At 48.5% G+C, this 18,789-nt stretch overlaps 5 protein-coding genes across 5 annotated transcripts; 2 read left to right on the top strand and 3 right to left on the bottom strand.

The window, feature by feature from the left end:
* Positions 1-762: 762 nt before the first annotated feature.
* F4807DRAFT_289471 (uncharacterized protein) lies at positions 763-1,338 on the top strand. Its single transcript, XM_047994785.1, has one exon. The coding sequence runs from the start codon at positions 956-958 to the stop codon at positions 1,253-1,255; it is 300 nt and encodes a 99-aa protein (XP_047849880.1). The 5' UTR covers positions 763-955; the 3' UTR covers positions 1,256-1,338.
* On the top strand, positions 1,339-5,264 carry F4807DRAFT_289472 (uncharacterized protein). Its single transcript, XM_047994786.1, has 2 exons — positions 1,339-2,729; positions 2,784-5,264. Exons 1-2 carry the CDS (start codon positions 1,421-1,423, stop codon positions 5,096-5,098), a joined length of 3,624 nt encoding a protein of 1,207 aa, XP_047849879.1. The 5' UTR covers positions 1,339-1,420; the 3' UTR covers positions 5,099-5,264.
* Positions 5,265-5,701: 437 nt separating this feature from the next.
* On the bottom strand, positions 5,702-8,537 carry F4807DRAFT_443745 (fatty acid desaturase-domain-containing protein). The gene is made up of 2 exons (XM_047999578.1): positions 6,896-8,537; positions 5,702-6,833 (listed from the first exon to the last, which is right to left on the bottom strand). The coding sequence occupies exons 1-2, from the start codon at positions 7,926-7,928 to the stop codon at positions 6,424-6,426; spliced, it is 1,443 nt and encodes a 480-aa protein (XP_047849878.1). The 5' UTR covers positions 7,929-8,537; the 3' UTR covers positions 5,702-6,423.
* Positions 8,538-11,244: 2,707 nt separating this feature from the next.
* Positions 11,245-14,844, bottom strand: F4807DRAFT_454091 (uncharacterized protein; the record flags this gene model as incomplete). The annotated part of the gene is made up of 4 exons (XM_048000537.1): positions 11,245-12,018; positions 13,318-14,465; positions 14,545-14,577; positions 14,619-14,844. 4 exons carry the CDS (start codon positions 14,842-14,844, stop codon positions 11,245-11,247), a joined length of 2,181 nt encoding a protein of 726 aa, XP_047849877.1.
* An 892-nt stretch (positions 14,845-15,736) lies between these two features.
* F4807DRAFT_443728 (uncharacterized protein) lies at positions 15,737-18,416 on the bottom strand. The gene is made up of 2 exons (XM_047999577.1): positions 17,953-18,416; positions 15,737-17,893 (listed from the first exon to the last, which is right to left on the bottom strand). The coding sequence occupies exons 1-2, from the start codon at positions 18,046-18,048 to the stop codon at positions 15,992-15,994; spliced, it is 1,998 nt and encodes a 665-aa protein (XP_047849876.1). The 5' UTR covers positions 18,049-18,416; the 3' UTR covers positions 15,737-15,991.
* Between the last annotated feature and the right edge of the window lie 373 nt (positions 18,417-18,789).

Genomic DNA, 18,789 nt, shown 5'->3' with positions numbered 1-18,789 from the left:
ACGCAAGACAGTGGGGGTCGTACTGTCCCAGTGAGACGGATCGTATAAAAATTATGACGCCTTATTCGACAAGGGAATGGTTCACATGCATGTAGGTACATATATGTATACCTAAAAGAGGTATTAAACAGATACACTGTACATGGTACCTACCTGTCTGCTGGTATGTCCACCAACCTACCTCCTACTAGGTAATAAAATAGGTTACATAATCGTATAATTCCTTCACGCGTTTTCTTTTTCCATCGCCCGTAATTTCAGTTTAAGAGAGGCATAATACCCCAGCCCCCCCCACTCAGAAGTGAATATAACTGGACAAGACATAAGAGCCGGGCTCCCGGGACCCTGGGACCCCTGTATTTCCCTTTTACATTGATATGACCTGTCATTCTCTGGAAACGACCTAGAACCTCGACGCACACTGTGCATATGTGATTGCAGCCCGCGAAGTCCGTGATTCTGTACTTTTGCACTGCACATCAGTTATACATGTATGGATGATAAGAATGAATTGTAAAGCCTTGGTAATCTCCTTTCTTTTTCTCCGTCTCTTACTCTACGGTCCTTGACGTTATGCCCATCTTAACCCGGCCCAACTTGGTACTCTCCGAGAGTCAAGCGGTTTCTATGGAGAATTACCTGGTAGCTGCCGAGTTCAACCGCCACTGAAGACGCTCATTGTTTCTATCACTGGATACCTAGTGTGATGGAGCTGCTTGACGTCCGTCGGCATAGTGATTAAATACCTATGATAACTATACGAGGAGATAATCGAAAAGCAGCACATGCATGGGCGTATCAGTCAAGCAACAAGGTGACTGGCATGCATGTGCGAATCTGAGTACCAAGAGCGAGAGCGAAAACTACCTAATCATACTTCCCATCATCAACCTTTAACCTTGAGCATGTCCATTGTGCCTTCCTGAGTTACCTGAGGTACAACACCCGTCACCACATGCACTTCCTGCTTCTGCTTCACCTTCACCTTTACTTTTACCTCCACCACATACCACATGTCACTTCACTTCACTTCACTCCACCCCTAATTCTCAACTTAACCAGTTACTCGAATCTGGAGCCTCTACATCTAATCGTGTGGATATCACCACTCACCCAGAAACCAAGTTCTTCAAGGCTCAGAGCACTTCCTGCTAAGATATATGACTGTTTTTTCTCCCTTATTCTGTCAGCCTATAAACGCATGAGCCACCTCAATATCTTGATCTCTACTCATCGGTTCAATCTATTACCCTGAGTGACTATTTCCCAGTCCTATTTACTCGTTTTCCAGCTGGTTTCCCATTTTATAAGTTGTTCTCCTGTCTCAATATTCGTCCTGTGGCCCAAAGGGCCCCCACTCTTCCGTGCTCACTGAACGGCTTTCGAGTTAGGATACGGCGTGTGATATGACCTCGCCAACATGCCTACTGGTTCCAAGAAGCCGGGGAGGTTAGATAAGTCGAGAAGAAATCATGTTGCTCAGGTCGACTCTTCCTCGACTTCGACCAAACCTACTACAAAAGACATCGAGACGAAACCACCGCAAACCCCTAATCCGAAGTCGATGCCTGCCGTGAAGGGTTTGGCTAGGAACCGATCAGAGAGTCGGCCAGCCATTAAAGAATCGTCTAAGTTTCAATCCGGGACTACCCCATCTCAGGCAACCAGAAGTCATAGTGCAACAGCAACTACTCGATCTTCAACTCCGGCAGCCGCAAAAGCGCCAAGTTCGACACATAATAGGAGTCGTCTCCAGATCCCTAAGACTTGTACTAAGGAAGTTATTCCTAAGACTAAGAACCCGTCTTCCGCACTGAGTACCTATGATCAGACTCCTCGTAGTGGCCGGCAGGACCCGTACCATATACCGTCCGACAGTGAGGATGACGATCTTCGAGGGAGAAAACTTACATCAGTTGCCGATGAAGGTAAAACAACCAATCCTTCGAAACAGACGCGGGCGAACAGCGTACCTCTTCGAATGAGACGTGGGACCTTATTTTCATCGGCACTAGTAGAAGCTGCTACCAAATCGCCTACTCCCCTAGTACCCTCTCAGAAAACTAGTGTTATAGGAGAAGGTCGTCACATCCGGTCACGTACTCCGGCACCAATCCCTCGAGGCGCTCAGATCATCTCGGTTGACTCCTCGAGCAACGAGCCGTCAGGTCATCCTACACCCAAACACAAATCAAATGTTAGACACCCCATACCACCACAGATTGCAAGAAATTCTACTATGATCACGGTAGATGACTCCAGCGATGAAATCGAGCGTTCACCCGCAAAGTCACTTCGCCCTCGCTCAACCACAGCGGGCGGCTCAGCTCCTTCCCCGCACACTCCGTCTAGGACCCCTAAAATCGCTGAGGTTATTTCATTAACTGGCTCTTCACCTCAATCTCGCCGGGGGGATTCAGATCAAGTATCAACTCCTGTGAATCCAACCACTAAGGCGATGGGGAAGCGCTCTTCCCATTCAGTCAACAGCCATCTAAAATTTATTGGCAAGCCTAAACGCACGACGCAGACGTTGGAGAAGACGAGCTCGACCAAAAACGGCCTGAGAGCCAGCATCGGTAGTAGCCCGAAACAAAATCCAGCGCAAATTAGGTCGAAAAGATCTGGGCAGGCGGGTAGACGCACTGTAGATTCGGAGAACCCGAGCTCCCATAGAGCGGCTATCGATGATGTGAAGAAGATTATGAAAGTCAGGTTTGAGAAGAAAGGTTTGCATCCACGCTCAACTACATCTTCGTGCACATTTATTAATATGATAGCAGCAAACGACAAATCTATCCCTGAATCATTCTTCAAGGAAGCTGAATATTCTGATGACGAATTTCAACCTTCAGTCGACGAGAAATCATCAAGTGAGGACCAAGACAGTGATTTACCTTCGTTTCCAGGATCGACAACCATAACGTCGCCGCCACCTGTAGAAGATTCAAAGTCGCCGCGACCAAATCCCACCCGAACACTCCGTAGCACATCTCATTCTCAGCCGCAGGCTTCGTTCACGCCTATCGACAGATTAGTACCCATGGCGCGGGAGCGAGGATCATCGCCCCAGTTACCAATCAGGCCGCCCAAATTCGGTCGGGGCTACTCTAAACGCGTGCGTGACGCCTTCTCCGATGCATCTAGTTCGCAAGCATCCGAAGACGAGATGAATGAACAAGTAGATTCAAATACGACTATACAGTCGAGCCAAGATAGAAAAGCTGATGGTGAAGAATCCGTCGTAGCCCAACCATCTGACTCCGCAAAGAAACCCCGGTGGAGTCCTCGCTCGTGGATGGAAAGGTATGAGACCGAGTTTATGCCCGGCAGAGACGGTAGTGTCTGGCTCGCCAATGGGCCGTTCAAGGGTTGGATTTTGGATGGTCCTGGAGCTGGAGGTTATATACCTGGATGCAGAGAACCAGACGACGAGGCAGTCGCCGAGGCTGAGAAGACGGCTGAGCTTCGATGGAATTTGCGTTGGGCGGATTCCGAAAATGACTATATATCCGACGAGGGGGACTCGGATTATGAAGAAGTTAGTACTGGACAAATTACATCCGACATCCATGAAGACGCAACATCGACACATGTTGAACAATCCCCGGTTAAGGATTCAAAGGGAAGATGGCATCATGAATCTTCGTCCTCAAACACATCACAAAATGTGACGGAAAAGGCGAGCCCGCGAGTTGTTCTTAACAACAAGGTCGTAGAACGGGCTGAGCGTACGGAGAGAACGAAACAGTACGTGCTTGCTGGCGGATCTGGCAATAGCGTCGACACCCAACCAAGAAACGATCTTTCTAAACCGGTCAGCAGTAGAATTCGAGGAAAATTTCCCGCCTATCTCGCACCCAGTACTGCCCCCCAAGATGCCCCGTCCCCACCGTCTGCAGAGTCTGAGACGACTTCTACTCTTATTACGCAACAGTTAATCAACGATTGCGCGCCACCATCGAACCAGGAGTTGGCGAAGCTAATCAGCTCAAGTCCTGCGAATCGACGAGCCGATATTACACCCCCGTTAAATAAAGTCGACGAGTTGGACGACTCTAGCAGTAGTGAATCGAGTTCGGGAATTCCTGCCCATATCTCACCCAAACCCCCCACGCGACCCTCGGAGGTACCGCCGACCCAGGGTGCGTATTTTACTCCAGAGCACGTCGACGCTGCGCATATCTTAGGTGGGATCGCTGGAAGACGAACGACTAGATCATTAACAAGCATTTCACCGTCTACAGTGGAATTAAATAAATTTACCCACGGTACTAAGCGAGTAAGCGCGCGTACCGGACCCGAATCCTCAAGCCAGTCCAAGAAAGACTCTTCCAGGACTAATATCGTGGTTGAAGTACCGGGCTTGTCGACAGAGGAGCAGGACGAATACGAAGTGGTCTCTTCTACCCCGGAGGTCCGATCTACGCTATCTCCAAAAAGCTTCAAGGAGATTAACGAGGCCACTTCGAGAATGGATATGGAGTCTAACGACCCGGATGCGGAGCAAACCCTTGACTATGTGCTACGTCAATCCCCTAGATGGCTGACCAGCGTCACGGAAGCCAGCGAAGCCGACATAGTAACGAGTGTACCTAAGTCGTCGTTTAAATCCATAGCTACGCGGTCGGCACAAGAGTCTCTGAAGGACACAGAAAAGCCAACTTCTCCGGATTTGGATATCAATGTCCCTGACAAGTCGAGCCCAATATTTTCAAATATGGCCGTGCCCAATCCCGTGTCTAACCTTTCCACGGCCTCTAAGAAGGAAGGGAACGGCGTTAGACGTGGCAATGGTAGGAAGCGTCGAAAACGCAACGTTTCTGATCTGGGCTCTCTTGTAGCCGATGAATCTCCCCCAAGAAAGAAACAGAAGATGGACAATAATCAGAGCCGTGCCAAAATGGCGTGCCCAAGTTACCGCCGGAGAAAGCGGCGTCAGAGGCGTCACAAACAGAAGCAGCAGAGACGCAACAGCGCACAGCAACATGTTGATCATGTTGTTGGCAATGGCGTTAGTAAAGATATCAAAGGGAACAGCCAGTCGACAATAACACCTCCGGCTTCGTCGAGACCCACTAGTTCTGAGGCTGAGTAAGATAGTAAGAGGGGGTTTTAAGTCAAGCAAGATTGAGGTTGTCGCCACGGCAAATCGAGGTTGGAAGAGATGAGGTCGATGTATGGCTCCGTTGGCAATTCTTGTATGGACGTCCTAATTGTTTATAACGACCTGGCGATCATAGTGGCTGCTGCTGTATGGTTCACAAACTGTGCGGACAAGTGACTGGGAGGGTAGCTTAGCTGTACGTAATATGGTTGTAAACTTCTCAGATGAGTTCCACGACTTTAAGCTTGGGCAGCTACCTCGCGGAAAAGTTATGTGTCTATGGAACAATAGCTAAGTGATACAGGGCTAATGCGATTGTCTGATGAATATTGTCCCCACCATTTCGGATATGGAACTTGTAATATACCTATGTGTCGTTTCCTCTAATGACCAAGTCCATTCTCATGTTAAACATGTAAATGGATATGCCTTTCTCCAAATTCATAAAAACGTGCCTGAAAGATTCACGATAGTAATAGCAATAAGATACATAGCATTGCAAGGTAAGATACCTACCTATACCACACGCAGTGACCTAGATCTCATAAGGCGGGGAGTTGCATCGATTACTATAACTCCGTGTCATAAATCTACGTACGATCGAATGCGGGGGGCTTCTTCGGAGTTTGGCGATTTGGCGATGTGATTCGCGAAGAGCCCCTCTCTTCTGTTTGGCCTCCAAATAAAATGAATACCTGTATGGTTACCTACCTCTCACTGCGCGGTCAGATCAGACCACGGATCGGCCGGAATGTAGGTATTCACCATTTCCAGCTTGTCTCTACTGGACCTCCCCATACATCTCTCTTTTTCGAGACTTCCCCTTAGACCGTCTATACGATATAATGTTGTTTCCTACGTTGTTTGTATTTCATTGCATCGGTATACATCTATTCTATAGAACTTCCACGTGGTAGGACACGGCATAAACATTGTTCAAAGCGTACATTCATCACCATGGCTAGTTATCTAGTCTATGTCTATTTCATTTCGCTCTTGGATCCCTGATTTGTCCCCGTTTTTTCTATGATACTCCCCTTTCCTTTTGATCACTTCTTTTCTTGCAAACGCCAAAAAATACGGGGTTCGCTCTGAGAGACTATCGACTCCGGTCTATTGCAAGTTACCAGTTAACTCAACTAAGCAAATCCTAGATCGAGGCTGCTCCAGCCAAGCGCTATGCCGTTCAGCGCGTCCTGTTCTTAGGCACGCTATCCAAAGCTGGCCATCGCTGCCATTTGAGCATTCGCTGCCGGCCGATATTCGACACAACGATGGTCTTCGATGCGAGCGGCTACTTTCGCTTCATAACCCTCTTAAGGGGGGCTCATCTTCATAGGGTTTGTGCCCAGGCCGTTGGTATTTCTGAAGAACAGGACACCTTGACCTTCGCCTTTGGCCCCCTCGCTCGGCTCGACCCACTGGCACATCCTCGCGGAACGCCACATGGCCTTGATGAAACCGAAAGAGCCGTCCCTAGTGTCTGAACGGTAGTGGCGGCCCATAACCTTCCTAATAGCATCGCTAGCCTCGTCGGCGTTATAGAAGGGGATGGTGGAAACGTAGTGGTGAAGGACGTGGGTCTCGATAATGCCGTGCATCAGCTGGCGGCCGATAAAGCCAAATTCCCGGTCGATCGTCGCGGCGGCGCCACGAACGTAGTTCCACGACTCGGGTTTGTAGTGGGGCAGAGATGGGTCGGTGTGCTGCAAGAAGGTGATAGCAACTACGCGACAGTTAGCGCACGGTCGATACAAACCGGTCGTCGTTCAAGGGTGGGTAACTTACCAAGCCAGTGGTTGACCCAGAGATAGGGCAGGAAATACCAGACCAGGAGGTTGTCCCAGCCGTACTTGTTGCCGAGGAGCACTAGGACGGAGATGGTGATGGCCAAACCAATGTCGCTTAACACGATCAACTTAGCGTCCTTAGCCTCGAAGAGGGGACTTGAGGGGTTGAAGTGGTTGACGCCGCTGAACCAGCCGTTCTTCTTGCCCTTTCCGCGGCCCTCTCTCTGGCGTTCGTGACAATTGTGCCCGGTGATGTTGGTTAAGAGGTAGTTGGGCCAACCGATAAGTTGCTGTCCGAGGAGATTGAGGAAAGTGACGATAGGTGTCTCCTCACCCAATTCTCCAAGTTCGTGAACTAGCTTCCCGACGCGACTAGCCCTCTCCTCGCGAGTCCTAGGAACGAAGACCATGTCTCGCTCCATGTGGCCGGTTGCCTTGTGGTGCTTGCCGTGTGAGATCTTCCAACTGAAATAAGGCACCAGAAGAGAGGAATGCAGGATCCAACCCACGGTATCGTTCAGAACCTTGGAAGTGCTGAAGGACTGGTGACCACATTCGTGAGCCAACACCCAGATACCTGTGCCGGAGAGGCCCTGGATGAAGGTGTACAGACCCCATAGGGCAACACGAGCCGGAGTATAAGGGACATTTTCCGGACTTAGATAGGTGTGGAAGATGTAGAAGACGGTTGCCAGCTGGACGATGTCACGGAAGACATAGTACAGACCTTTGACCGCGGATCGCTCGAAGCAGTGTTTGGGGATGGCGTCGTGAATGTCCTTGATGGTATAGTCCGGAATCTCGAACTCGTTCCCGTAGGTGTCGATCAATTTGCCGTACGAATTAGTGCTGGGTTCGATAGAAGACATCGAGGAGAGTGAAGTAGAAGATGCGGATGGCCTAGGAGAGTCAATTGGGGAACCCATTGCCGTAGAAGGCGAGGAGACATCCGTGTCGGCTGTGGTGGACGTGATGGTCCGCCGAAGGGCGGGATTCTGGCGCGGAACGCCAGTGGCGACGGTAGAAGCCATAATGGGGGACGAAAATTGTAATCTGGGCGGCTACAATTTCTTATCCTCCTCTTGTCGTAGTTGCGAGTTGCCCAAGACGTATCCCAACAAATTCAATGGCTCGATTCAGTCTTGACGAGGGGAAGAGGAGCGGCACTCGTCCGTGTAGACAGGTTCTCTTAATGGAAAGCCACCTCAAGTAGTCTTGCTGACGACGACACCTACTACTTAGGCTACTTATGCAAAGACTGGCTTGCCCCTGATGTTTTTAAACTTCGAGGCGTTCGAGTTACCGACTTGTTGAGGCCGGCGGCGAAATTACACGGCAGCACAGCACCGAGAAGATCGCTTCGAGGCGGAAGGAAACCAGTCAATTAAGAGACCAAAACGAAGTGGTAGGATTAGAGGGATCTGATCAAAGCGGTGCTACGGTGGTTACTTTATAATAAGGGTAGAGACAAAAAAATAACATTATATGGTTGGTTCGTTTCATTACATATGCAAAATAAGAAATATGTACTCATCACATATGTATTTTATTATGTCTACGGAATATACGATGCATATACCGGGGAAGAAAACGAAGACCAAAAAAAAAGTTCAAGTCGCTTAAGCCGTTACATCAATACCTCGATATCTTGAATGTGCTAAGAAACCGTGTCCAACCTTGAAGAGGTAGGCGCACGCCAAACTATATGTACTGAGAATGTACTGCAGCCTGTGCTAAGAAGACCTTTAAGTATTTATCCTCTATGGCTTCTCATAGAGCTACTTCTGCGCATCATTTTACATGGCATACAGTACTGACGGTGTACATCATGCAGGCCCCTGTGTGGCATTAAGGTATGACCCCGCCGTATTTAGCGTGCTTCCGCCCACAAGTTACGGTACCTAGTCCAATTCAGGGTTTGACGTTAGTACATGCATGAGCACCCTTTATCAAGATTCTACCCATATAACGATGTTACGGCTATGTATCTACTTAGGTCCCAAGATACGACACTATTACACGCAGTATGGAAAGAAAAAAAAAATACAGGATAATAACTTTTTTTTCAAAAAGATTAAATATTGCCTAAGGCTACCTCTCCAACTATCAACATACGTAAGTACTTCATACATACCAACTACGTACTTACATGTATGATACTGGAAAATAAATAATTGGTTTTGTTGGTAAATAATTCTACCTCTCACCGCCCTTCATGATGGTTCGTCGAAAACCGAATATATTCATGTGGGTTCTCTCATCAGCAAGGCTAGACCTAGCACCACATGAAGATCACACACTTTAGTAGGCTTTCCCCGTAGGTAATACCGTATACAGCTCTTTCATTTTGGGGCTTGCCAAGAGGTTACTGGCTGGCTGGATTTTCGTGATCAGCCTATTAAAAGATCCCAATTGGCTTTTCAGCAATGGACAAACCGCAACGACTGACGAAGCCGTCTACATATTGCTTGTTTCTTCCCCTCCACAAGAACGAAGGCAAGCCCCCTTGCCTACGGTTGGGTGCAGAGACTTACATACCTAGGTCGAAGCAAGAGCAAGCCATCGCCATCGTATGTCATCAGACAGGCCATCGTTCGACCAATTCAAGCATCCAGCGACGACCGGCGGCTCGTCGTGCGAGACATGATACGTAAACGGCATCGACAGTGCGCCACGCGAACCTCCTACCCTAGGGGGAATCAAATAGGCTCATGACAAGTGGCGAGAGAGTCATTAAAGGCGGCTTGCCTTGCCTAGAACTTCCAGAACTCCCTGTAAGTACATACATATCGGATAAGAGCAACTTCAGGGGACAGGTACGTAGGATAACGGCTCCTATTTCCGGGTTCGATTCAGGTTGGGTATTATGTACTATGTAGGGCTCAGTATCCAAAGGCGGGATCCGCTTGTTGATCGACGCTTATCTCACTTGAGATAAATACATCTGTATACACATCTGTAGTGACATATACGATATCTACAGGTCTCACATCTCATCTCACATCTACGTAGGTTATATGAAAAGCAGTTTCAAACCCCGACATGTTCCAGCTAGCCCTTTGAAGACTGGAATTTTTGATAGCAAGGTTGGACACCAGATAGATTGACAGATCGGACGGATCAGATAACGTCGATGTCTCCCATTCACGAGAAGCGAGAAACGTTTTCCCGATTCGAGCCCCTTCTCCGCATTATTCGATGTTGCATACATACATTGTACCTAGGTAATATCGGTTTCTCATATTTAGCGTTCACATGCCCCTGGATTTTCCATGTCCCCGAATCGTGGACCGCAGGGTTTATTCAGGGGGGCGGATTCCCCGATTTGGTATGGACGTTAGTTGTCTAGCCTGTCTGGCCTAGGAATGGGGTTTTCTCCCCGCTCATCTGGGACCCTTGTACTGCTTGTCTTTTTTTTTCTGTTGGGGATCGCCTAGGATCTTATCCTACCAAATTGATCAATTGTTGAGAAAAGCAGATCCTTGTAACCTTAATCCACCCCTTACGCTTCTAAGTTCTGAGCCTCGATAATTCTTGCCAATCCGCTAATCCACGTGCGGCAACATCCCGCTCTTAACGACCTCATGCCTCACATTCTCACATCTACTAGGAGGCACACGAATAAATTTTCATTTTTCTATTATTGTTTACTGCCTATTTCGCTTTCTGTGTATTAGTATCTAAATAAAATGTGTACATGTATGTATGACCTAAGAAATATTTGGTTAAACTATAACTAGTAGCGGATTTTCATGTCTTTAGCAAGTGTTAACTTGAAGTATCAGCCATCAAAAAGGAGGGTTAGATGCGACTCCTGACTCGGAAAAGGATTCTCCTATCACGTCACAGCTCGCTGTCTCTCCGTTTGTCTAAAATAGATCCCGATTGAAAAACACCAAGGAATTTCTATGTACGCTTGTACTACCTAATTCCGAGGTTTGTTCTTCTTCGTCTCACATGTGAATTGGTGCTCTCCCTCCCCATATTTCCCTCTTCCAACGTCAATACAGCGTCGTGGGATATCCATCCCATCATGTCACTTTGAAGTTGACGCAAAACGACCTCATAGCATACACGTATCTGAGCTCATAGTACCGATGCTACAGCACGTCCCGAGTCGTCGCGTAGCATCTCGAAATATAGCTTACTGTACCTAGGTAGTTACCTAGGTATTCGCAATCTATCCCGTGGGTGTGGCGTTGGAGATGCTTATGACAGAGCCCGAGTGGCGTTCGAACCGAGGATACAAGCATTGAAGCATGAATCCGTCACTTGTGTCGCTCGTGTCGCTGCTGCCAAGTCATGCTAGGACGAGGCCGTGTACAATGCCATCAACCTGATGGCGGATCAGTCTCTGTCTATCTTCCTAAGCGTCTCTTTCATTCGAGATATCTCGCGGTGCAAGAAGTCCCATTTCCTCTCCGGGCTGAAATTTTCGAAATCTACCGTGTCCGTCGTCACCTCCCTCATAAACCTATTAATACTATGACTACCGCCACCAGCTCGGTCGTGATGATCCTTCCCCCTGTAACGGTCTCGCTTCCCTCTGCCGCTGTTTTTCCGGCGATTCTGTGATGTAGCAGGACCGGAAGAACCACCGGGTTGTCCGTATGGGTTGAAGCGATGAGATGGTGTAATATTTTTCGCGCCCGTTTTCCACTTGGACGTATAGCCGTTTCCATTCGACGATCGTAAGTCGGATGCGAAGTGCTTGTTCTGGGTATGGGGTTGAATTGCCTTCCCTTTGCCTTTTTCCAGAGGCCCGACACTTGGGTGCCCATGCTTTTCAGGGACGTCGTTGCTCTGACCGGCTGGTTTTGTACTCGGCCGCCAAAAGGGTTTCAGGCCGTACTTTGTCAGATCAGGTGCTGGTACGGGAGTTTGTACGTGGCCGGATGGTGCCAGAGGTCTCTGCCTCTTTGCAAAATGCTCGTTGCTAGCTGATGTGATAACACATAGAGCTTTGGGCGCGGTAGGAGGTCTGAACGATCCTTTGCAAGGATCGCTTAGTGAGTTTGATGACAAGTTTTTTATAGACTGGCATCTCCCACGCTTCTTTGAGTGTGAGCTAGAGGGTGTGATGACTTTATCTCCTTGGCGCTGTGGCTCATCATTCGCCGGCTTATGATGGTTCTCGTTCGTTCCCTCTAACAAACCACGCATGTTTTCGCGATGACGTGTAGGTGCATCTCTTTGTGACGAGGGGTGGTCAGAACCTTGATAACGAGACGCATGCGCATCCACTGCTTTGTCAGCTATGCCTGACTTAGGATCTCTAAAATCTCGATGCCGTCTGGTATTCTGCGGCGAAGTTGGCACCTTGGCTGCCTGCATGCGCCTCCTATGCAATTCCTCGACTTCTGGGAGACTGTCATTGTCAGAATAGTCCTGCGCAAGCGAAATGTGCATTGTTTCATGGTTCACTTTCGGTGAGGTCATATTGCGCTTAGATGAGTCGACCTCGCTGTCGAAACCTGATATGAGTTGACGTGAAAGGTTTGACTGCTCCGGAGGTTCTGATATTTGTCGGCCGCCCTGGGCAATATTGTGTCCCGAAGACTCTGCTCCATAAAACCTCGAGGGGGTGATCCTGCTCTTGTTGGATGTCCGTCCCTGAGGGTTCAGCCTCCTTGGAGGCGAACTGTGGTGTGGAATCCTATGTGGCGCCAATGGTTTTTGCTGCTTTCTGGCCTCGCCTGCGAGGAACTTTCTCAGGAGATCAGGTGTGCCCGTCCTATTTAGTTTCGTCTCTTGATGCTTGTGGTTCGATAGGTCAGACTGGCCTCCGATCGCCTTCACGGAATAATCTTCCGCAGACTGTTTTGCGGGAAGCTCGGACAGAGCAAATCTCCGCATCTCTGTTGGCGCGGAGACATTAGGGGTTATCCTAAGGCTCAATTTACCGTTGCGGGTGGACGCCTGTGGATCGCTGCCCTGGGAACTCGAAGTAGCAGTTTCGTTCTCTTCCATCTCCCCCGAACTGGCCTTCCTCCTCGTATTTTCTGCGTCACCGTCTACATCCACACCCTTACGCGACTCCTTTCCCCGACTTTTTGATACTGACATCGGCTCATCTTCCTGCCTATCATAGTTCTCCGCCATCGGTGTTGGAACCCAGTCATGGCAAATACGCTGATTAGCAGGAAGCAGACTCTGGCGTGCCACTTCCCGCCGCACTTCGTCATAGGACATACTATGAAACTTGGGTAGATAGACGATATCCCTGTGCTTGCGAGAAAGGGATACAGTTACGTTGAGGCGGAAGTCGGAGGGCACTTCTTTCCCGTGTAAATTATGGGCTCGCAGTTGTAAACGGACCCGGCCGCTAACGTCGATTTTTGCATATATAACTTGGCGATAGTCTTGCGCAGCAGTATCATTCAGACCTGCCAGGGCTATTTGCCGACCATGGAAGCCTACCTGGACGTCCTTGTTAGGGCAATAGGTGCCAGGTTCGAGGCGTTGGAACCGACTAGCACTAGTACCAGCACTTCGTTGCACGTCAGCCGCGCCAGGAACTGGCGTTGATCTCTCGACGAATAAGCCCGTTGAACCATCACGCTCTTTGTCCTCGACTTCACCGGAGTTCGAAGCCAAGGCGAGAAATTTAGGAGTTGTTGGTCCTTTCTCTTCTAGTTGCGGTTGCGTAGCTCCACCCGCGAGAGCTTCTTCCAGTCTTGAAGAAGACGCAGAAGCTTGTTGTTCTTCCTCGTGTCTCTTATGTGCTAAGCCAGTGACAGACAGTTGCTTGCCTGTCCTCCCTTGCTCTTCCTTTAGTACAGTGGCGTAACCCCGTTCGAATTCATCAAGCCTTGCCTGGGTGCGTGGAGTCGGATCCGGAAACTCTAGCTCCATATCGGCTTCTCGATTAGGAGTTGTTACTATGCCCTCCGGAGCTTCTGAGGAAGAGTTTTGAAATTCCTCTTCGATGGATTTTATAGGCGGTCCCTCGTCGTCTGCTTCCTCCATCGTGTCATCTTCTGTTTCTTCTTCGTCTGTCCAATCCGATTCATCCTCCCCAGGGAACAAGGATACGTGACGACTTCCAAGCGACCGTTCCTCCGTACGAATCCGCTTCTGGATCGCTTTCCATAGCGGAGGTGTTAAGGTGAGCCTGCCAAGATCTTGAGGCATTTCGTTACCATCCATCCTATGATGAAATATTCGCTTGAACTTCTTTTCCCCGAGCGTCTCACGCATTGACTGGTGTGCATTGGCTATATTGACGACTAGATCGCGACATTTCCAAATTCGTACCCATCGGTCGATCCACGTATCTAAATCTCCCATGCGAGACCGCCTCTGAGGCGGCACATTTTCTTTGGTATTCTTGCGGCGATTCCTGCAAGTCTTGCTAGCCACTTTCCTTACATCGGAATATTTAGTAAAGACACCGGAGCGAACCGTAGTTGAAAACTCCTCCATGATAGGAGTCCAGACTTCCTCCTCGGCATGTTTTCCTGAAGTGGGACAGTGAAGGAACCGGGATCCATAGTTGCAACAAATCTTGAGAAGTTTTACCTTCTCCGAGAGTGTGAGGTGTTTCGAATCGGCGGATGGCTCGGACACTGCTGGACATAGAACTTGGGGCGAGGGAGAGCTTGTAGAAGGCTCCGACTAGTCATACATTAATCAATCATGCTTGACAACGTAGGTTTCTAAAGTTTGGAGTCTCACCATCTGTTTTAGGGATCTATGCCCAACTTCCTCCTCTTCCTCACCATCCTTCATAGGACTCTCGGATACGCCGTGGTGACAACTCTCCACATCCGAAGAGCTCGCTGGTATGGTACACCCTGAGGAGGCTGGGGGAGAGGCGAGTTGACGCTTATATAGAGAGAGCGGTTCTCGGTTCCTAGATACTAGGGTATCTGGACAAGTACTCGAAGTTTCTGGTAGGTCAAGTTTGCGTGACCTCCGCTTACTCACTCTCCTAAGAGTGGCCATGGAATCTAGCACTAGATGTTGCACTTCGACCTAGTGACTACTTTCAAGACTATGTGACTCCGTAGTGTATCAGTGTTAGTACTGAGGCCGCGAATTGCCGTCTCACTCGAGTTCTTTGATCATGCTCATGGTAAAACAAGCGATTGGATATATCCCAGTATCTGAATGCCCTAAACCCTAGGCCCTTGAAATTGAACACACAAGTATTTCTTATCCCAGATTACTAGCACTTTTCCTGGACTGGAGGGGGAGGGGGGCTGTGAACAGATCGCCAACCGAGAAGGCTTCAAAGTGAGAAAAAACCAACGTGCCGACTACCTATGTACACTTAGTTCTTTTCTTAGCTTTACGATGTACTTTATCTCATAGTTACAAAGCGCGTCTCGAGATACGCGGCATGCTTAATCCTGGTCTTTTCGAACCTCATCCTGTCTAGTCGGGACGAAAAAGCAATATACAGCACGTATCTAATGAACCGAGGACCAGGTCAGGGATACTTTGACAAGGTCTTATCGCTATTGGGCAGGGACGTTATTTTTTGTGAGAGTCAGGAAAATTTCAACTCTGCTATCTTGCACCTATTTACCTACTTAGCAGCTTAGTAGGCACGTCAGGTGACGTTTCGTCCTCGAAGTCAAGCATAGCTTCATTGTATCGTAGAGAAGGACGTTGCCAGCCGATGTATCTTCCATAATGGTATCAATATGGGCCCCTCACAGTGTCATAGTACGTGGTTTGGATGTCACAAGTGATTTGTCACTTTGGAAGATGGTGTAAATTATGATCACCAATTCGCACTGTCGCTCGAGGCCTAGAACTGATCGAACAAGTTAGGTAGCATTCATATTATGACGCTATAATCTATTATACGGTGTACATAGGTACCTAATTATGTTCAACCAGCACCAAGTGTCCGGGAGCTGGACCGTAATGTGTTCGCGGCTTCTGAACTCCAACGAATTGGGCATTGCTACCTAGGTATATCACGTAACAATAGATTCAGTTTAGAAAATCAAAACTACGATCATAGCAACCTTTAATCTTTTGGAAGGTCTATTGTACACCTAGGTGAGTATGTACCTGGGTAGTCAGTAGGCAACATATTTACTCAGATGTGACGATGACCATATACTAGACATGACCATCACTAATTCTGACTGTCCTCCAGTGGTCGCCAATCTCTTCTCAGTTGCTCCAACTTCTTTTCTAGTGTTTTATCAAACTTCTCTACGACCTGGTGTGCCGCATCATTCAGTTTTACCGTCACGCTCCGATCAATGATTTCCTTTATCTTCTCCGGTGTGAGTCCCACGACGCCGTTTAGATTCGCCGTCAACCTGCTTATTCGGCCTTCTAAACCTTGGGTTGCCCATCCAAGTTCCTGTTTGACAATTTCTTGATCCGGAGACCGTGTCAAGTCAATGATTGGGACATTACCGAACTGACTTTGAGCTGGATCCCCATCTCGGCTCTGGCGAGCAGTACCACTAGACCCTGCTGAGAGCACCTGTGAACGTTGGCCCCCGACGTTTTTACCATCACAGCTTAGGCCTTCGGAACCTCTTTGCGATGTGGTAGAAGATTTGCTGGTTGCATAATTGTGTTTATGTCTCTTGTTCGCCAGACTCTGCTTCTTACTTGCCGCTTTCTTTTTCCTAGCCTTCTGCGTCACTGCTGATGGAGTTGCCGCTAAAGCATTCGCATACTCTTGTCCCGAGAAATGGGTATTCCCAACTGATTCACCGCAAGTCTCGGGCTGTTGTTGACTTCGAGTACTTTGGCTGAAGTCAACTGCCATGGGGTCTTGGGTTGGAGATGATGTAGATAGGTTGAGGTCTGCATCCAATCTACTGTTATCGTTTCTCGAAAGCTGCCGAGATCGTATTACCCCTTTTCCCTTGTGAACTCTTGCCTTCTTTGACGTGTCTGGCATCCTAGCACCGCCCGAGTCTAGGGCGGATTTTTTGACGGCTGGAAATCCTGGCACTAACTGATGGCTGACTTGCAGTTCGGTATCGTGCGAAGTGATATTGTCGGATTCTTGCCCTCTAGGAGCTTTATATGCAGTATCCTGGTCTGTTGAACTATGAGGTTCCTCCGATGGGTTGACATGCGTCGGATTTTGTCTCTCGGCTGTTTTGTCGTGTTGCATTCCATCCCCAAAAGAGCTCCTTGATTGAAAGGAAGTTTCGGCCGGTTTCTCAGCTGAGAATAAGTTGACATCAGGGCTTTGATTCACTCCCGGCTCACCAGATGGTTGAGAGAGTATGCTTTGTAGCCTTTCGCCAGCACTCTCAGTTGGTCCAGAAGGGCCAACGGTCTGGTATTCGGTTCTGGCATAGCCTAGCAGAGGCGGGTCAGAAGGTATCTCCACACTTGAGTTAAGTGATGGGAACAGGTTCTCATGTGGCCGAATGGACGATCGGCCATAAAACTCTTCAGGTGTCAAGCCTTGCTGCGTTGGCTTGGTGGCTGGCTTTGATGCTAGTAATTCGACCTTATGTATGAGAAGCGCGCCATTCCTACGGCTAGCTTCTCCCTTCTCGCTCATAGCAGCCTTGATCCTGTCCATATTCTCCCTTAACCTATTCAGGCAAGAGTATGTCAGAAGGTTATGTTCTTCGGACTCCTCGGGCCCATATGCGAGTAGGTAGCCTGCTATCATTTCTTCAAAGCCATGTTGGAACTTCCTCCTGCCTTCGATTTCGAGCCAATCCTCAATTGCAATATCAAGGTCTTCACGATCGGCATGATGCGGGAATATCTCTCTGCGAAGCAGATATCCTTTAGCTTCGTGGCAAATGCCTTCAACCCATCCCTCCACATCCTTGCCGGTTATAGGGAAAGGAAATTCGCGGTCTAACGAATGCGCAACTTCGGACCAGAAATCGGCCAGGTCTTCGCACTTGAAGTATGCACCCTGATGCTCGGTACAAAGATCGATTAACCTGACTTGAAGATTGTGGTTCAGCTTAGAAGGCAGTGATCTTGTTTGTTTCGCTTTCTCAGAATTGCCTAGGGTTGGCACGGGACTGAACGAGTTGAACCTCTGCTAAGCTGTGAGTCAAAAAGACTAAGCTACGGAAGTGAACTCATATCAATGCTTACGTTGACGATGCTCTCTGCTTGAGACATGGGTGAGTGGATTGTCATCCCAATGACAGGTGAGGAGTTGGGAGGAGTAGATATCTGTTGGATTTCCATCTTGCTCTCCTGGGATTAAAATTGAAGAAACTCAGTATCACAACAGGGAAACACTCGAGAGAGTCGAAGTATCTATTCGAGATCTTCTTGAACGGCAAACCCGGAACAACATAGTCTTCTAGGTGGGTGGGTAGTAAGTTGATGGTATTAAACAGTGTGCCTTCGCGGATCTACCCCGTCAACCTCCTACGGACAAGAATCATTCAGCTCTGCTACCCGGGAGCCCCGGTTCAGGGGCAACTGCTTTCAATTTTAGTCATTTCTGCATGGAGGCTACCCTGTAACGAGGTAGTATTGTAAGTTTGCTTATTATCCCAGCCATTTTCCAAAGATACTGTGTGCTTAAGTATCGAAAGGGTAGAAAAAGCAATTCTTTTATGACCAGTATTCATATGAGCCACACACTGTAGACAATTACCTAGGTACCGATCTAGTTCTGTATGATATTATACGAGAGTACCTTTTTTGATATGCGCTTATGGTTATACATTTGCATACTTAGTATAAGGAGCTGCTCAGGCTTGCATTTCAGGAAACCATGAATAAGGGAAAGAGAAAACATTTGTGCAGTGAGTCTGTCAATTGCCTCTTACTACAGTTTATATGTCACATATGTGATCGAAGTACGGTATGGGGGACTGGAGATTCTGATTCTTCATCCGTGCGAGCCGCTAGGTTGAGGGCATTGGCAACCTCGGAATGGGTCAGATCATGACATGGAAGGTCGGACTGGAAGTATTT

The sequence above is a fragment of the Annulohypoxylon truncatum genome, assembly GCF_022578515.1.
Source record: "Annulohypoxylon truncatum strain CBS 140777 unplaced genomic scaffold F4807scaffold_44, whole genome shotgun sequence".
NCBI classification, from domain to species: Eukaryota; Fungi; Ascomycota; class Sordariomycetes; order Xylariales; family Hypoxylaceae; genus Annulohypoxylon; species Annulohypoxylon truncatum.
The sequence above is the reverse complement of the archived record's forward strand: the minus strand, read 5'-3'. Positions and strand labels throughout refer to the sequence as shown.

Coding starts and splice junctions, on each gene's coding strand:
- F4807DRAFT_289471 (XM_047994785.1), top strand. CDS start 956: ATGCACTTCCTGCTTCTGCTTCACCTTCACCTTTACTTTTACCTCCAC.
- F4807DRAFT_289472 (XM_047994786.1), top strand. CDS start 1,421: ATGCCTACTGGTTCCAAGAAGCCGGGGAGGTTAGATAAGTCGAGAAGA. Junction 2,730..2,783: donor AGTCAGGTTTGAGAAGAAAG/GTTTGCATCCAC, acceptor ATATGATAGCAG/CAAACGACAAATCTATCCCT.
- F4807DRAFT_443745 (XM_047999578.1), bottom strand. CDS start 7,928: ATGGCTTCTACCGTCGCCACTGGCGTTCCGCGCCAGAATCCCGCCCTT. Junction 6,834..6,895: donor CTGGGTCAACCACTGGCTTG/GTAAGTTACCCA, acceptor ACTGTCGCGTAG/TTGCTATCACCTTCTTGCAG.
- F4807DRAFT_443728 (XM_047999577.1), bottom strand. CDS start 18,048: ATGGAAATCCAACAGATATCTACTCCTCCCAACTCCTCACCTGTCATT. Junction 17,894..17,952: donor AAGCAGAGAGCATCGTCAAC/GTAAGCATTGAT, acceptor ACAGCTTAGCAG/AGGTTCAACTCGTTCAGTCC.